Source organism: Carassius carassius, chromosome 18 (assembly GCF_963082965.1).
Source record: "Carassius carassius chromosome 18, fCarCar2.1, whole genome shotgun sequence".
Lineage (NCBI taxonomy): Eukaryota > Metazoa > Chordata > Actinopteri > Cypriniformes > Cyprinidae > Carassius > Carassius carassius.
In genome coordinates this window covers 9,934,473-9,949,262 of record NC_081772.1, presented here as the reverse complement: position 1 = coordinate 9,949,262, position 14,790 = coordinate 9,934,473, and the positions used below count along the sequence as shown (strand labels likewise).

The 14,790-nt window shown below is 35.7% G+C and overlaps 2 protein-coding genes across 2 annotated transcripts; one reads left to right on the top strand and one right to left on the bottom strand.

Annotated features, from left to right (window-relative positions):
- Nucleotides 1–2,747: 2,747 nt before the first annotated feature.
- On the bottom strand, nucleotides 2,748–4,577 carry LOC132091857 (enhancer of rudimentary homolog). The gene is made up of 4 exons (XM_059497953.1): nucleotides 4,423–4,577; nucleotides 3,657–3,744; nucleotides 3,433–3,553; nucleotides 2,748–3,340 (listed from the first exon to the last, which is right to left on the bottom strand). Exons 1-4 carry the CDS (start codon nucleotides 4,423–4,425, stop codon nucleotides 3,238–3,240), a joined length of 315 nt encoding a protein of 104 aa, XP_059353936.1. The 5' UTR covers nucleotides 4,426–4,577; the 3' UTR covers nucleotides 2,748–3,237.
- A 4,229-nt stretch (nucleotides 4,578–8,806) lies between these two features.
- On the top strand, nucleotides 8,807–14,116 carry LOC132091856 (dynein regulatory complex protein 1-like). The gene is made up of 16 exons (XM_059497952.1): nucleotides 8,807–9,005; nucleotides 9,171–9,258; nucleotides 9,446–9,558; nucleotides 9,665–9,848; nucleotides 9,933–10,070; nucleotides 10,251–10,337; nucleotides 10,458–10,580; nucleotides 10,701–10,840; nucleotides 11,460–11,594; nucleotides 11,675–12,011; nucleotides 12,723–12,812; nucleotides 13,128–13,223; nucleotides 13,317–13,408; nucleotides 13,491–13,643; nucleotides 13,757–13,859; nucleotides 13,943–14,116. The coding sequence occupies exons 1-16, from the start codon at nucleotides 8,875–8,877 to the stop codon at nucleotides 13,994–13,996; spliced, it is 2,064 nt and encodes a 687-aa protein (XP_059353935.1). The 5' UTR covers nucleotides 8,807–8,874; the 3' UTR covers nucleotides 13,997–14,116.
- Nucleotides 14,117–14,790: the final 674 nt, after the last annotated feature.

Sequence of the window (14,790 nt, the reverse complement as noted above, 5' to 3'; positions counted from 1 at the left end):
AAGTGCAGTATATTATAGTTTCACTATTTTCAGTTATTATAAATAACAGTCTCTCCTGGTAATATAAACATAGCCCATACAAACCTTTTCTTGTAACCCCGTCCAGTCTCAGCTTTGGAACATGGTTAACCAAGTAAACAAAGTCCCTTATAATATTTTAGCCAGTGTGTTCAACCAGCCATGACCAGGTTGTAGCCTACCACCAGCTCAAATATTATGTAAAAATGACTTACAAACTACATTTTAAGTGTTGCTTGTCCGTGCAAGACTCGGCACCACAAATACTAAGGTGTTGGTGTTGCCAGGGGATTGTTATTTGGTTGATAGTGTGTTGTGGGTTGTTGCTATGTGTGTAGTGCAGGATAAGTGATTCTGAATTCAGCTTCTGTTAACAGTATAGGCCCAGCTATCATGTTAACATTTGCAAAATGACTTGAAAAGGTTTAAAGTAAGCATGACATGAAAATCCTCCTTATGTTTACTAAATGCACACTCTTATTATTGTAAACAATTCATCCATTCATTTATTTATTTTAACCCTCATGATCTTTAATCAAAATGTCATATTTTGATCTTCCGGTGAAACAACAGGCTCCTCTCTGGATCTCACTTCCCTTAACGTTTTCCATATGAATCACACAAATGCTTACAAAATCGCCACCATGTTAAATAGTTACTTAGAAATCACAGCTATAAGTTTTTGAGAGGGATAAGGGCCAATATATATTTTATTAGTATACTTGTTACTAGTATTATTATTGTGTTCTTATTGAAGTATTATGCTCAGATGTTTCCTTAGTTACCCAGCAACCCTCATAAACAGAATGCATTCACTTCCTCTCTTGGTATCTTTCCAATAACATTGCTACCACTCAGTAGACCATGTAACCCACAGAACAGATTTAAACTGTCTGGGGTTTCCAACATCAGCACTAAACATGATCACAAATATCAATCCAAAAGGTATTAGTAACCTACTGGTCTCAGTAATTACATAATTACTACTAATCTAGTTTAATGCTTTATTACAGGGCAGATGTTGATCAGATTATTGACAAATCAGAATGAAAGTCCCAGTGATAACATGGACATTTTTGTACAACAGGTAAAGAATAGTGTTGCAAATTTCAGAGAATTTGTTCAGCAATTTCCAATCCCAGCTCCTTTTAGACTGAAACTTGACCTGTGCTCTTTAAAAATGGAGTTGTTGAGGACAAAAAATAAAATAAAAAATTCTGTCGAATATCAGTCTTGGTTAGGATACAAAATGTGAAGCATCTATTTAAGTTTTCAAACACAACCAGGTCTGAGTATCATTAAATAATTTTATAGATAGTACCTGTATATACTGTGAACTAAAGCATATAATGAACTGGAGTATATAGAGACAATGATACGGTCACTTACCCTTAACACATGCAAATGACCAAGAAAAGCGCTCAAAAATGCTTAACATCACTTTATGACAAAGACTGTAGACGTTCAATACTGACAAAGACCAAAAAAATTAAAAAAAACTTCACCAGATTAGTTTGTCAACAAGTTGGCATTTGTTATACCATATACACCACAGTTCAAAGTATGGAATCAGGAAACTTTTTTTCATGTTTTTTGAAAGTAATCTCTATTATGCTCACAAAGGATGCATTTATTTGATCACAAATACAGGAAAACTGTAATATTGTTTAATAATAGTAAAACGATATTCAAAGGAATTTTTTTTATATTTGATATGTTTTGGATTTTATGAGTTATATTTCCCAGGTTGCCCTATTAAGTAATAAAAAAAAACAACCGAAGTCGTCAATAATTATATGATTTATTTCATGCAAACAAATATATAATATTTAAAATATGCTGCATGCATGACATAAGTAGCCTAAAGTTAAGGCATCGACATTTCTTGTGTTTTTACACTGCTTAAGTGTCTTGTCTTCATCCTCGTGTGGGCAATTCCACCCCTTGAGGCCCGATGTCCTGCAGTGTTTAGCTCCATCCTTAATCAATCATTTAATGTATTTTGATGTATCGACATAATTTATACATATCTTTTTTTTTATGTAATCCTTTGAAAACTTTGTTTAGACTTTTCAAATGTGTTTGATCTTGGTTGGAGCTAAACACTGCAGGATGGTGGCCCTCTAGAATCAGGGTTGGGGAAAAAATCTAATAAAAAATGCAACAATGTACTAAATATATTAATATCAGTTTTACATGCAAATATTAACATTAGCACATTTTTTTTACTCAAAATAAATAGAAATGGGACTGGGGCCTGTAAGAATCACTGCTAAGGTCCTGTTTTCTCTGGTATGCAGTTTCTACTGAGGGGGATCCCCTCCCCTTGATGCATTTCACAATCCCCCTGTACCCCATCCCTCAAGATTTTTAACAAGGGGATCCCCCTTCTCTAGACTGTGATTCTTACAGTACACAGTGATGGAGCTAATTTTTTAGCAGTCATTACTCCAGTCTTCAGCATTACATCTTTCACAAATCATTCCAATATGCCGATTTGATGCTCAAGACACATTCAGGATTCTTCGATTAATAAAACAGAAAGAACAGCATTTATCTGAAATAGAAACACTGTCTCTTTTGTAACACTGTCTTCTCTGTCAATTTTGATCAATTTAATCCATCTGTGCTGAATAAGCATTTTATAAAAAATAAAAAAAATACCTTACTGACACCTAACTTTTGAACATCAGTGTTAAAAACAAAACAAAAACAGTACTGACAAACACTTCGTGTGAGAAGATTTTTATTTTCCAGCGGTGACTACTGGATATATACACAAAACAGACAGGGCCAACAAAATCTGTAACAGCACTGAGGACAAAAGTTTGGATAGAAGATGACTCCGAACCATCTACGTAATCTGAAATGTGTATGTTTTATACTTCACTGAATTAAAGAACAATTAAACCACAATAAAAAAAGAAAAGAAAAAAAAACACAAATTGAGAGGGATTGAAAAAAAAGATATCCTTAACCCTTTTTTCCCCAATCTTACCCTCTTTTCTGATAAATATCCCAAGTCCCTAACTCCAGTTACAAAAATGCAATTTAAAATGTAAAATATTTTCACTCTATGCTTTGATGTACTGACTGAACAGACATGCATTCAACAAAATCTGAACTAAGTGGCATCACATCCATGTTTGTCCTGTGATGTGTCATAGTTCTGACAGAGTTGGGGACTAGCATCAGAAATAATTCAGAAAAATACAATCCTTATTTCCCCGCCTGCTGGGCTTGACGCCTCAGCAGCACGTAGATCTTTTCTTTGATCCAGTCTTTGTTGTAAGGCTGGTAGGTTTGTGTGTCTGCCCTGTACCTGTTTAAATGACCAAACAATGAGAAAATTACTATACTGCTCAATGTGTACGCTTGTTTATGATTGATAAGATCTTGTGTTAGTTTACTTACACAAGACAGCTGAGGTCTGCAAGATCATCAACAAAGTCGAATAACTGGCTTATGTCATATGTGATAGAAGGACTGTTGGGGTTCATCCTCTTCAGATGCTCTTCATACATCTTACACACTCCTTCATTTGAGAGAACAAAAAAAAAAAACAATTCCACATTAAACTATTATTATTGATCAGTACATTAATTTCTAGCCCTTTAAAATCAAAAGAAATATTCTACCTTCCATGCATTCGTTGACAGACTCATAGTCTGCATATGTTCTGCCTTCTGGTCTCTTGGTGGGCTGCACCAACAGAATTGTGTGAGACTGAACATCAGAAAGAAAAAAAAACAAGTGGAAATAAATATTACATACATTCTGACTTGTGTACACATTTTAGAGAGCAAAAAGACGTAAAAGATTAATTAAAAATACTGTATATATAGATACACCAGATATGGCTCAATTATGTGGAGCCCCCTACCGCCAGAAACAGAGTTTTGACTCTTAGCAGTGAGGTTTATAGAGCGTATATATTTTAAACGGATGAATCTAACATTCAATCCAACCATCCCTGCTTGGCATATGAACTAAGCAAACTTAAAGAGAACTCGAATGTTCAGACGGAATCTCTGACATAAGAGCCTGAAAACAGCAGCTGTTGGAATCAAACCCTCCCCCAAACAAAACAATCTAGCGTTAGATGCTTCTTAAAAAGGCAATTACTACGACGGGTGAAATTAAATATACGTTTGTTTAAGTCACACTTTATTTTAAGTACTTAATTTTGTAGACGGAAATCTAGAAATATTTCAGCAAACTTCACAACTCGTTCATTTCGTGAACATTCGACGTTATCTCCCTACACTGCTGCTAGCTGCGCGCGGTCACTCACTTGATTATTTCCTGAACGTGTTAGTGTAGCCGATGAAAGACAATTTTCTGACGAGGCAAACGTATATAATAACCACACCAGAATACAAAATACAGCATTGAAATACTTACCATAGCTGGTCCTGGTATCTAAAATGTCACGATGAAGGCTGTGTTACCGCTGACGGCTAATCACTGAGAGCAGCTACAAAAAGAGCACAAATGTGCAACGAGCATCCGCTTCCGGTAGTGGCGATGACGCGTCGGATTTTTCAGAAATAAAGTCTTGTGACAAAATAATGAAGGGTGTGTTCAGTTTTAAATTATATTTATTTTATTTTTACTGAAAATGTTACGGAACTGGTAATACTGTGAGGGTTTGGAATTGTACTGTAACTTTCAGCAAAATAATAATGCTTCAATTCATTTATTGTGTTCCCTTATAGGCTATATTTTGCGTTTGTTTTTTGCAACAATATAATTGAATTGTGCTAGATAGGATTTATATATACAGTGTACTGTACAGACTTTGTTTGCAGCAGATGGGTTTGTTTTTTTCGTAATATCATATTTGGAAATGTATTTATTTGTTTTTGTATTTTTAGGGTGTCTTTATAGCATTTTCAGGGCCTACAGATGACATTTTTTAACAATATTAAAACAAGAAAATGTCAGTGGGATAAGATAAATTATTCAAGATATTATATTCAATTGTGCCCACCATCCATCCTTGATATTGAAAGATAGGGGATATATTATTAAGTCTATAAGGAAAAGGGCTTCAAATGTACTAAACACCCACTTTTACCCACCTCATGGTGTTGCAGAGCCTGGTTCTCACTGCCACTCTAGTGCCACAGGTGCGAGTGCAGGCTCTGTATTCACCCCAGTAATCATCCAACAGCTGTATCATCTACAAACAATATCCATCATGGTGGGGACCAATTTCAATCTGACATAGACAAAACCATCCATGGTGAATAGTTTCAGATGTAATTTCTGCAATTGGTTATATTAATTCTTGAGCATGTTTCATTTTTGTGATGCTCACACAGAGAACTGCAGAGATCAAGCCAAGGACCACAAGAAGAGAGTGGAGCATCATCTTTAGGATACACAACACACATTTGTTTTAAGGCATTTTAATATTTTTGTTGACTACAAATTATTCAACTTCTATAATGAATGATCACTTACCTTCTCAGTGTGATAATTCAAAAATCCCAAGTTCACCCAGTCACAGCGAGAGAGTTGTGTCACTGATGTCCATTCACTCAAGACTGAATATCTTTCCCTTTGTGCACACATACAAAAACGTACCAATACACACTACTCATATCAGGTTACAATTAACCCCTCTTGGGAGTATATCATGGTTGAATCTTATCATGATAAAAGGGAAATGAATCAGTGACTACAGCATTAATTTTCATCGCACTTCATTATTCATTATTGTTTGGTAAAAACGAGAAGCAGCTTGAGTTCTACACAATATCTGTTTATTTAGACATTTTGGTATAATTTAAATCTTCATTTAATAATTTTGCAGTCTTCTAAAAGAAAGGTCAATGGTCAAGTTTATATAGTGTTTGCATATTTTACAATGCATATTTCAAATCAGTTTTACAGAAACATAAAACAGGATCATACAAGAGACTTTTGACCTAAAGGAATATTTCACCCATGAATGAAAATTTGTTTCTACATACACGCAGCTTTTCGCTTCTCAAAACATTAAGTGGTGGACTGGAGTTGTTGATTATTGTGTAGATTATTGTGAAGTTTATCTGTTGTTTGACTCTCATTCTGACGGCACCGATTCACTGCAGAGGATCCATTTGTGAGCAAGTGATGTAATGCTAAATTTATCCAAACTGTAAGTACAGATTGCAGCAAATTTTCATTTTTGGGTGAACCATTCCTTTAAGACCAGAACCCCAAAATATTATTTTGAAAGATAGAGAGAATATTATTATGAAAGCATAAGTGTGTGCTGTGTGACAGGTCTCACAACGAGGCTTTTAAAAAAATTCTAACCACAGACGTTTCTCTTAGTGCCACTAAAAATATAGTATTAAATCATAGGGGTGGAAGTGCTTTGTGACACTCAATCCTCTAAGCTGCTATTTTAGTCCCTTTCACTTTTCAGTAACCAGAATGACAGATGGTTGCTGTCACTGTGAAGGAGAATGCAGACTCTCTGTGTCAACTTTACCTACAGGATCGGCTTTACTTCCACACTAACAACTAAGATCCAGACACCACGTATACTACTTTAACATTGAACTTGAATAAACAAGATGCATTGTTTAGTTGCCTATAATATTTCATAAGAGGAGATTTCAGGTAAAAACTCAGGTGTGTCATTGTTTGGATGTTAAAATCTTTAGTCATATCTCATTTTAATATGAGACTTGAGTAAGCCATTTGTATGCTGAAATCCCCCAAAAGGGTAAAAGCTGTGGCTCTGGTTTCTGTTGTCTACAGTTTCATCAGAGCTGTCTGTTGAGCTTCTCAGCTTGCCTTTCTTTGGCATCCAAAGCGTATTTGGTGTCTTGGAAGTTCTTGATGGTCTCCAAGGCCTCCTGCAGCTCCTTGTAAAGAGTGTTGTATTTGTCAGTCAGTATTCTGTTCTCCAGGCGAAGCTCCATGATGTGGCGATTCAGCTCCAGGTTGTAATGTTCACAGTTCCCACGTAGCTGCTCCACCTCCCTCAGCAGGACCTCCATACTGCTCATCAGAGACTCCAACTTCTCCTGCTGTTGGGTCATACTGTTGAGTTCCTTTTTGTTTTTTGGTTCTCTCTAATATTCCTAAAAGAAATAAGAGGAAAATAGATACAGAGACAGACAAACGCAAACTGAAATCCTCGCTCTGTCTAATAGTGTCTGTTTTAAACAAATCCAATTTGTTTAATCCCTTCCTTGTCTCATCTCTTTCTCCTTTTCTCTCTCTCTCTCTCTCTCTCTCTCTCTCTCTCTCTCTCTCTCTCTCTCTCTCTCTCTCTCTCTCTCAAATATCTCCTTAAAAATCTAACTGAAATGTATAATTACAACATACCACATAGGCCAAACAAAAAGCAAAATTAATAGGCAGAAAATAAAAATTGAACAATTAAATACATAAATAACAGAAGAAATGTGATTTATAATACAATGTGATTTATAATCCAAAAACATGGAACAACTAAATATTCTATTAATATATCAGCCTTATTACTGAGTGAATAGATGCATTAATGCCAAAAAATGCAGTTTGATAGGATGAATGAGCTGCCTTTGTTATCATCAACAACAACTAAGATGTGAAAAGTATTTTCTAGTATATAACTATCTAGAAAAGATAGTTTCATGGTATTATTTTTATTCACTATTGTTTATATCTGCTTCCTGTGACAGACCTGCAACCCATTTTTGCGTTGTGAAAACTACTAATCTAAAAGACATTCTGTTATCTTCTAGTTAGCAATCCCCTTTATTAAAGAGGAACACAACCCTTAAAAACATGCACGGATGCACAAACATAAATGCATGTTACACCTACAGACAGGAGAACTATGGTTGATTGATGTACAGTATCTTCTGCTCCTAATGCCAAACGATCAGTCAAGCAGAGGTAAAAGTGTGCAATGCTAAACGTTAAGCCACTATAATCACTAAGGTGATTAGCATGCCAACACAAGTACTTTAGCCCCAGACTGTGTGACTGTTTTTCCCATACACTGCGAGTCTACGGTCCTCTCAATTTAGTGACTAATACAAAAAAAAAGTCCCTGATAAATCTCTTTATTGTAATGGATGTGCAAAATGCTCATTTGGAGAGCAAAAGAATTAAATATGTGGCTGTAAATATGAGTCACATATGGTTACAGTCTGATGCATGGTCTTTTAATGTGATGGCACAGAAGTTATCAGGAACCAGAGGTTGGCGAATGAAAGAGACACAGAGAGAAAGCCATAAAGACAGCTTTCTTTAATTATCGCCACATTCAGCTTGTTACACAAACATCACTGCTGCTAAAAAACAGTTCCTGCTGGTTGATGTTGCTGACATGTAGTACTTTCTGTGTGAGTTATGGCCCTGCAATTCTTACTCGTTCTTGTTTTGTTCTTTTGTTTGTTCTTGTATTCCCATATGACAAAAATACATACATACATATATTTTTTTCTTTCTGGCATAAGTATATATAAATATATACATATTTTTAACATTAAAAATTCATTAAATATATTTGCCAAACTATATTTAAACATTTAATAAAGCTTCAAACATATATCTGTAAATATTTCTCTCTCTCTCTCTCTCTCTCTCTCTCTCTCTCTCTATATATATATATATATATATATATATATGTGTGTGTGTGTGTGTGTGTGTGTGTGTGTGTGTGTGTGTGGTCAATTGATTCGAAATGTCTGGCAGCCGTTGATCTATGATATTCTGTTAGATCAGTGGTTGTTTGCAATGCAGTACCGACATTCGTCCACTCGCGCAGTATCATAGCAACGGTTTTGTAAACAATAGTCTACCATTCATCGCTCTAGTCTGTTATATATCTTGGACTAGTGCTTCTTAACGCAACTGAAAATGCATCAACCCGAGCCTTTTGCAGGGGATGAGGCAGACGAACCTGGACCATCTGTTGAGTCTAAAAACCAAGCGGAGAGAATCACAGCCCGTCGCCTCCGCATAGCCGCACGAAATGAGGCCAAAACACGGTAAACATTCATCTCGAGTAACGTTACATTTAGCCGAGTACCTTGTTTCATTAACGTTAGTTAGCAATAAAAGTGCCATGATCTCAGATCTTTAAGTTACTTATTCTGGAGATTTCATACGTGCAATGAAATAACGTTACTTACAAATTATATATATTTTTGCAGTCAAGAGCTTGGCGAAGATTCCCAGGGAAAGGAGGATATTCAAGAAGAAGCACGGAAAAGTCAGAAGGAAGTGGAGAAAAGTAAAAGGGTCAGTCGTCTGCATTTAAATATAGCTAACATCTTGCTTTTTATGCCTTTATATTATATTTTATAATGATATGAACTATTACAAAAGCAAATATTGTAGTTTTGAAATAATTTACTATTGAATAATGTGGACATAATATGTAAGGTAGATCAAGTTTCCAGGACACTTTCCTCTGCTCTTTTTGCAGCACATGGCAAAATTGCAAAGTGATGGTCTAGAGTTGGTGACCAACATTGAAGTAGCTGTAGATGCAAGAGAGACTGACAGGAGAACAGAGCTAGAGGAGGCATGCCGACTGAGGTACATGCAATTAAACAATTAGTCTCCCTCTGTCACTGTAAGTATTGAAATTGTACCTCTGTAAAGTTTGTATTCACACTAAAAATGTGTCATTTGATTCTATAAGGAGAGAAAAGCTGGAAAATGAGGCCAAGTCCAGCCAGGAAAAGTTTGAGGAGATCACTCGGAAATGGACAGATGCTAAAATGAAACAGACCCCACTAGATCTAAGAGATGCTCTGAACAGCCAGCAACAACTCTGTGAACAGATTTTAGGGGACAAGAATAAACTGATCAGTGAGCTACAGCAGGTGAACTTCAGTCTGCAATAAATGCAAGTGAAAACATATGGACTGTAAATCAAGAGTAATTAGCAGCATATTTTTTTTGTATAGGAGCTAAAGGCCAGTGATGATCACTATGTGAAGGACTTGAAAAGACAGACTAAAGACATAGACCTGCTGATTGAGAGAATGGAAGAACAGATCTCAAGTCTGAAAAAGTCATACCGAGAGGACTTGCAGCATATTGAGGTCTTGTACTGCCTCCTGAAGGCTGGAGTCCAAATACAAATTATCATTCCACCCTTATAAAATTATTTTGATGTGTTTGGTTTAATAAGGAATGAACAGTTACACCATATATAATGTCATGTCTATATGAATGCACACTATTTTCTGTCATATACCATTTATTTTCTGTGGACATTAAAGAACTCATTTGATGAGGAAAGAAGAACATTGCTAACCAAACACAGGAAGAAATGGGGGCATCAGATGAAAGAACGAAGCGAGAAAGAGGTACAATACTTAGAAAAGTGACACACACATGGATTAAGGCACACATTGGATTGAAACCGATTTGAATGTGAATACCTTTGACTGAAACCACTCTGACAACAGATGCATCTTTGTCTGCAGTTTAGGAATCTGATGCAGGGTTTAGGTCTCCTGGAGGAGCATGAGGACTTGCTGCAGAAGCTGAGGGTTTGGAAAGCTGAAGAATACAACACAGACAAAATCAGAATGGATACAGAAGTACAGGTGAATATGATATGGACTTAAATAAACTGTATGTACTGCTTACATGTAACTATATGCTAGAGACGGTAATGTTTTAGATATAAAATAAACATCTGCCTTTGTGTCTGTTTGTGTGTGCAGAATTTAAGAAAGAAGTTACAAGAGGTGAAGTTCAACTGCCATCTGAATGAAGAAAAACTTGATTACAAATATGAGGTGCTAAAGAAAAGAGAGGAAGAGAATGCCATTTTAAAATCCCATTTGAAGAGGAAAATTATAAGGTATCATAACTTTTACAGAATAATCTAGGTACACTACTTTTAAAAGTTTGATGTCAGGAAGACATTAATTCTTGTATTCAATCAAAAGTACTGTTTTCAACATTGATAATAATACATAATGTTTCTTAATAATGAAAGCATCATATTAAAATTATTTCTGAGGGATCATATGGCACCAAAATCAGAAATAAATTACGTTTTGAAACATATTAAACTAGAAAAGTAATTTTGAATTTAAATAATATTTCACAATATTACAGTTTTACTGTATTTTTGATCAAATTAACTTCTTTCAAAAACATTACAAAAACTTACCAACCAAAAAAATTTCAGTATGTATGGCAGTTAATATCCATACTAATCTTAGTGTAAAGATATTCTACTTCTTAGGATAGTACAACCCAGATATCTGTCTTTTTTCGTTTTAAAATTATTTGAATGCATTACATTCTCGTTCAATATTTTTAATGCAGCAAGAGTCACTGCCTTTCAGCTGATATCATTAGAGTTATCATTTTTGGTGTGAAAGGATGTTTAGTCAATAATCTCACCCCACTGCAGGAAAACACTCATGAATACTGCTGAGTTTCAATTCAGAACTGACCTGAATTTCTTTCAGAATGCAAGATGTTCTCAACAACCTAAAGTCTAAATGCGCCAATCAGGAAAAGCAGTTGAAAGCAGAGGAGCAATCACTGAGAAATGACTACACACGCATCAAACAACAGTACAAAGACATGCAGAAGAAAGCAAGGTTAGTCCACTTACTTACCTCATGACTTAAAGGCTTTCAGACAGACCCTGGACAAACCTTGTTTTTGTATTTTTGGACAGACACTTTACAGCACTCGATGCTGAGCGCTTTGAGAAGTTATGGTTGATGAGTGAAGATGAGGTAAAGGCCCTGGCACACAGGGTGCTGGAGACGGACAGAATCATTCATGAGCAGCAGCTGGGTCATGCTTGGGTGTCTCCTCCGCTCCCCTTCATGGAGTGCTCCGGCCCGATCGAACAGAAGACACTCAGGACGGCCTCACAGGCAGCTGCAGATACCCTGCAAGAAGAAACAAGAGGAGATTTAGTGGAGGAACCTGTGGGTCTGGACGACACTGCTAGTGGAGTGAATAGAAGAACAGTGAAGAGAATTCTGGAGCTACTGTGTGACGAATTGGTGAGTGTGTGATTCAACAGTTAGGGATACTTTTGACTGATTGAAATTTAAAAAAAATGAACCTTCTTGAAATTATGCTTCAGTTATGTTAAAATACTGTATATAATTATCTTATTATGGTCTTAAAGGGATTCATTTACCCTTATGTTGTTCCAAACCTATGACTTTTTTTCTATGGAACACAAAAGAAGATATTCTATAATGTTTAAAAACTATTTTGTCCATATTATGAATCTAGTTAGTGCGGTCCAATGTTGTTATAGATGCAAATGTAAATTAAATCTTGAAAAATTTAACAAAATTAGGTTTATGCTTAAAAAAATTAACAAATATCTGTAAATGGGGAATTAAAACTTGTCATTTGCCCTTTAAGTTAACAATTTCTTCTTGATTTAATCATGAACTCACTTCATTAAAAAACTTATCTTATGTCATAAATGAACTTCACAAAGACAAATTGACATTTTTAAGTAAATGTGTCGCTTTTCTGCAGTGTGATCAGAAGGTACAGTAAAACTTACCTCCAGTTATTTCTAGAGGTTGGGAACAGAGGTATTCAAGACTTTCAAGAATTAAACAGTAATGGATACAACTAATGCAACTCATTGTGTGCATTTACATTATGAGAACATATTGATATTGTATATGATATCTTTTCAGTTTATTTCTTAGATTTTCAAAAATCTGTCTCTGTTTTTCTCTTTCTCTCAGGGGTTCCTTGTAGAGAGCAAACTGCTGAAGCTGGTGTCTCTTCTGGAGAAGAATGATCAGTCCCTTATAAAGTTAGATGCCATTTTCTCAGTAAGTACAATTAGAACTTTGGTTCTCAACAAGGGGGCCTCTGCAAACTTCCAGGGGAGCCCACAATAAATCTTTCAATTATTTCAATTTAGTTAAGAAACACTAAATTAAGATCTTAAGATCTAAAAAAAGTATCTTATTTGCAGTTTATTTTTTTATTTTAGCAGAAGTGTCAGAGGTACATATTATAGCAGGGCCTTCAAATTATCTTTTATCTTGTACAAAGGGGAGCCATTGAGTCGAAAGGTTTGAGAACCACTGAAAACGAAAAAGACTGATTTCTAATTAGATTTCTTCTTTCTTTAATGCACACAGGCAATAGGGATTGAGAGTGAGAAGGATGTGTATAAAATGGCTGAGTTCTTAATGAATTACAGACAACATGGTCAAGAGCAGAAGGAAAAGATGGAGGTAAAAGTGGATCCCATAACAGTTCAACCTCTCACTATGCTACTCTGGAAACAAAACTAAATATGTTGCGTTTCTCTTTTGTGTTTTTGTTAGGAAGAGGAGACAGCCAACAACTCGGACTTCATCCATCATAATGACCTACTAGTGGCTCTGAAAGATTTTACAGCTCAACACTGCAGACCCCAGTTAGTGCGTTTGCATTTCAAACCAAGATGTTTCTGCTGTCACACATATTCCCTAAAATCAACTATCTGTTATAATGTCCAGTGATGTTCAGGCCTCACAGAAGAGCAGTGTTTTGGGGTTGGATATGAGAGATGACTCAGAAGATGGAGCGTACTGGGAAAGCATTGCTAATGTCATCCCAGAGTCCAAACTCAGGCTCTGGAGTGCTCTAGATATATCTCTCAACAAGTACCAGTAAGTGTACATTTTTGTAGTCAATAATTATACCGTACAGCTCCAAAATTAAAACATTTATTTAGACTTAGAGAAGTTAACCTGTATTATTAACAACGATGTTTTATCCTTAGTACTGTACTGACTGAAAGGGCTGAGCTTCTGGTGGAAACACAGAATGTACAACAACAGAATTCTGAGCTCAGACAGCTGCTGCATCTTTATACAACCTCCAAGGTGACTGTATGAGTGTGTCACGTGATGTTAAGGTTCAGTTTTGGTTTTATTCTCAAATCATCTAACTTGACTTCTCCTGATAGGCCAGTGCTGAGCCGGAGATGCAGCCCACCAGGATGAGGCAGTTCCCCATGTGATATACTTCAGAAAAATAAATTAATAATAAATAACTGTATTTGTAATCTGTGTGTTGAAAATTATGAATTTCAACACTACTATTGAAAATAACAAGCTCAGATTAAGTTATGGGGATATAAATAAACCATTTTCAACACAAGAACCTGAATCATTTTTAAATATCAATTGATAAGCAAATGTTTGGCAGTTTTAATCAAGTGACACTGCACTGCAGTTTTCACTTTTCAACACTAGATGGGGATATTTCAGCGTTCAATGGAAACGTCTGGTTGTAATGGTGGGGAAATGCAGTCTTCAGACGAGTTTTTCTTTCTTTCTTTCTTTATTTTTACTCGGACTTGGACTTGAACTGTCAAAGATGTTTTTATCTCAACTGACTCTTTATATTTGAAAATGTCTCCAGACCATTTGTGTGTGTGTGTGTGTGTGTGTGTGTGTGTGTGTGTGTGTGTGTGTGTGTGTGTGTGTGTGTGTGTGTGTGTGTGTGTGTGTGTGTGTGTGTGTGTGTGTGTGTGTGTGTAAACAAGTAAACGCAGAAAAACCACAGTAGTAAAGATTTTAACTAAAATGTTCCGTAACTTACTTTCAGGAAAAAAGCATGTCATTAATGTCAGGTTGAGCAAGATGTCTCATGATTTAAATACTATAGATTTATAGCCTATCTAGTTTTTTATTTTATATATATATATATATATATAGTATTATTATTTTCACTTTCGACTAGCAGTTGATATGCTGTCGGAGCTCATAAGGACTCGTTACAGACTGTATAGGCTCAGAGGCGAGTGAGGAG

What these genes read in the sequence shown, in the direction of transcription:
- LOC132091856 (XM_059497952.1), top strand. Translation starts at nt 8,875, where the DNA reads ATGCATCAACCCGAGCCTTTTGCAGGGGATGAGGCAGACGAACCTGGA. An exon ending in AAGTGGAGAAAAGTAAAAGG is followed by an intron (nt 9,259 to 9,445) that starts GTCAGTCGTCTG and finishes CTCTTTTTGCAG; the next exon opens with CACATGGCAAAATTGCAAAG. An exon ending in GAATGGATACAGAAGTACAG is followed by an intron (nt 10,581 to 10,700) that starts GTGAATATGATA and finishes TTGTGTGTGCAG; the next exon opens with AATTTAAGAAAGAAGTTACA.
- LOC132091857 (XM_059497953.1), bottom strand. An exon ending in TGTCAACGAATGCATGGAAG is followed by an intron (nt 3,554 to 3,656) that starts GTAGAATATTTC and finishes TCTCAAATGAAG; the next exon opens with GAGTGTGTAAGATGTATGAA. An exon ending in GCAGACCTCAGCTGTCTTGT is followed by an intron (nt 3,341 to 3,432) that starts GTAAGTAAACTA and finishes TCATTTAAACAG; the next exon opens with GTACAGGGCAGACACACAAA.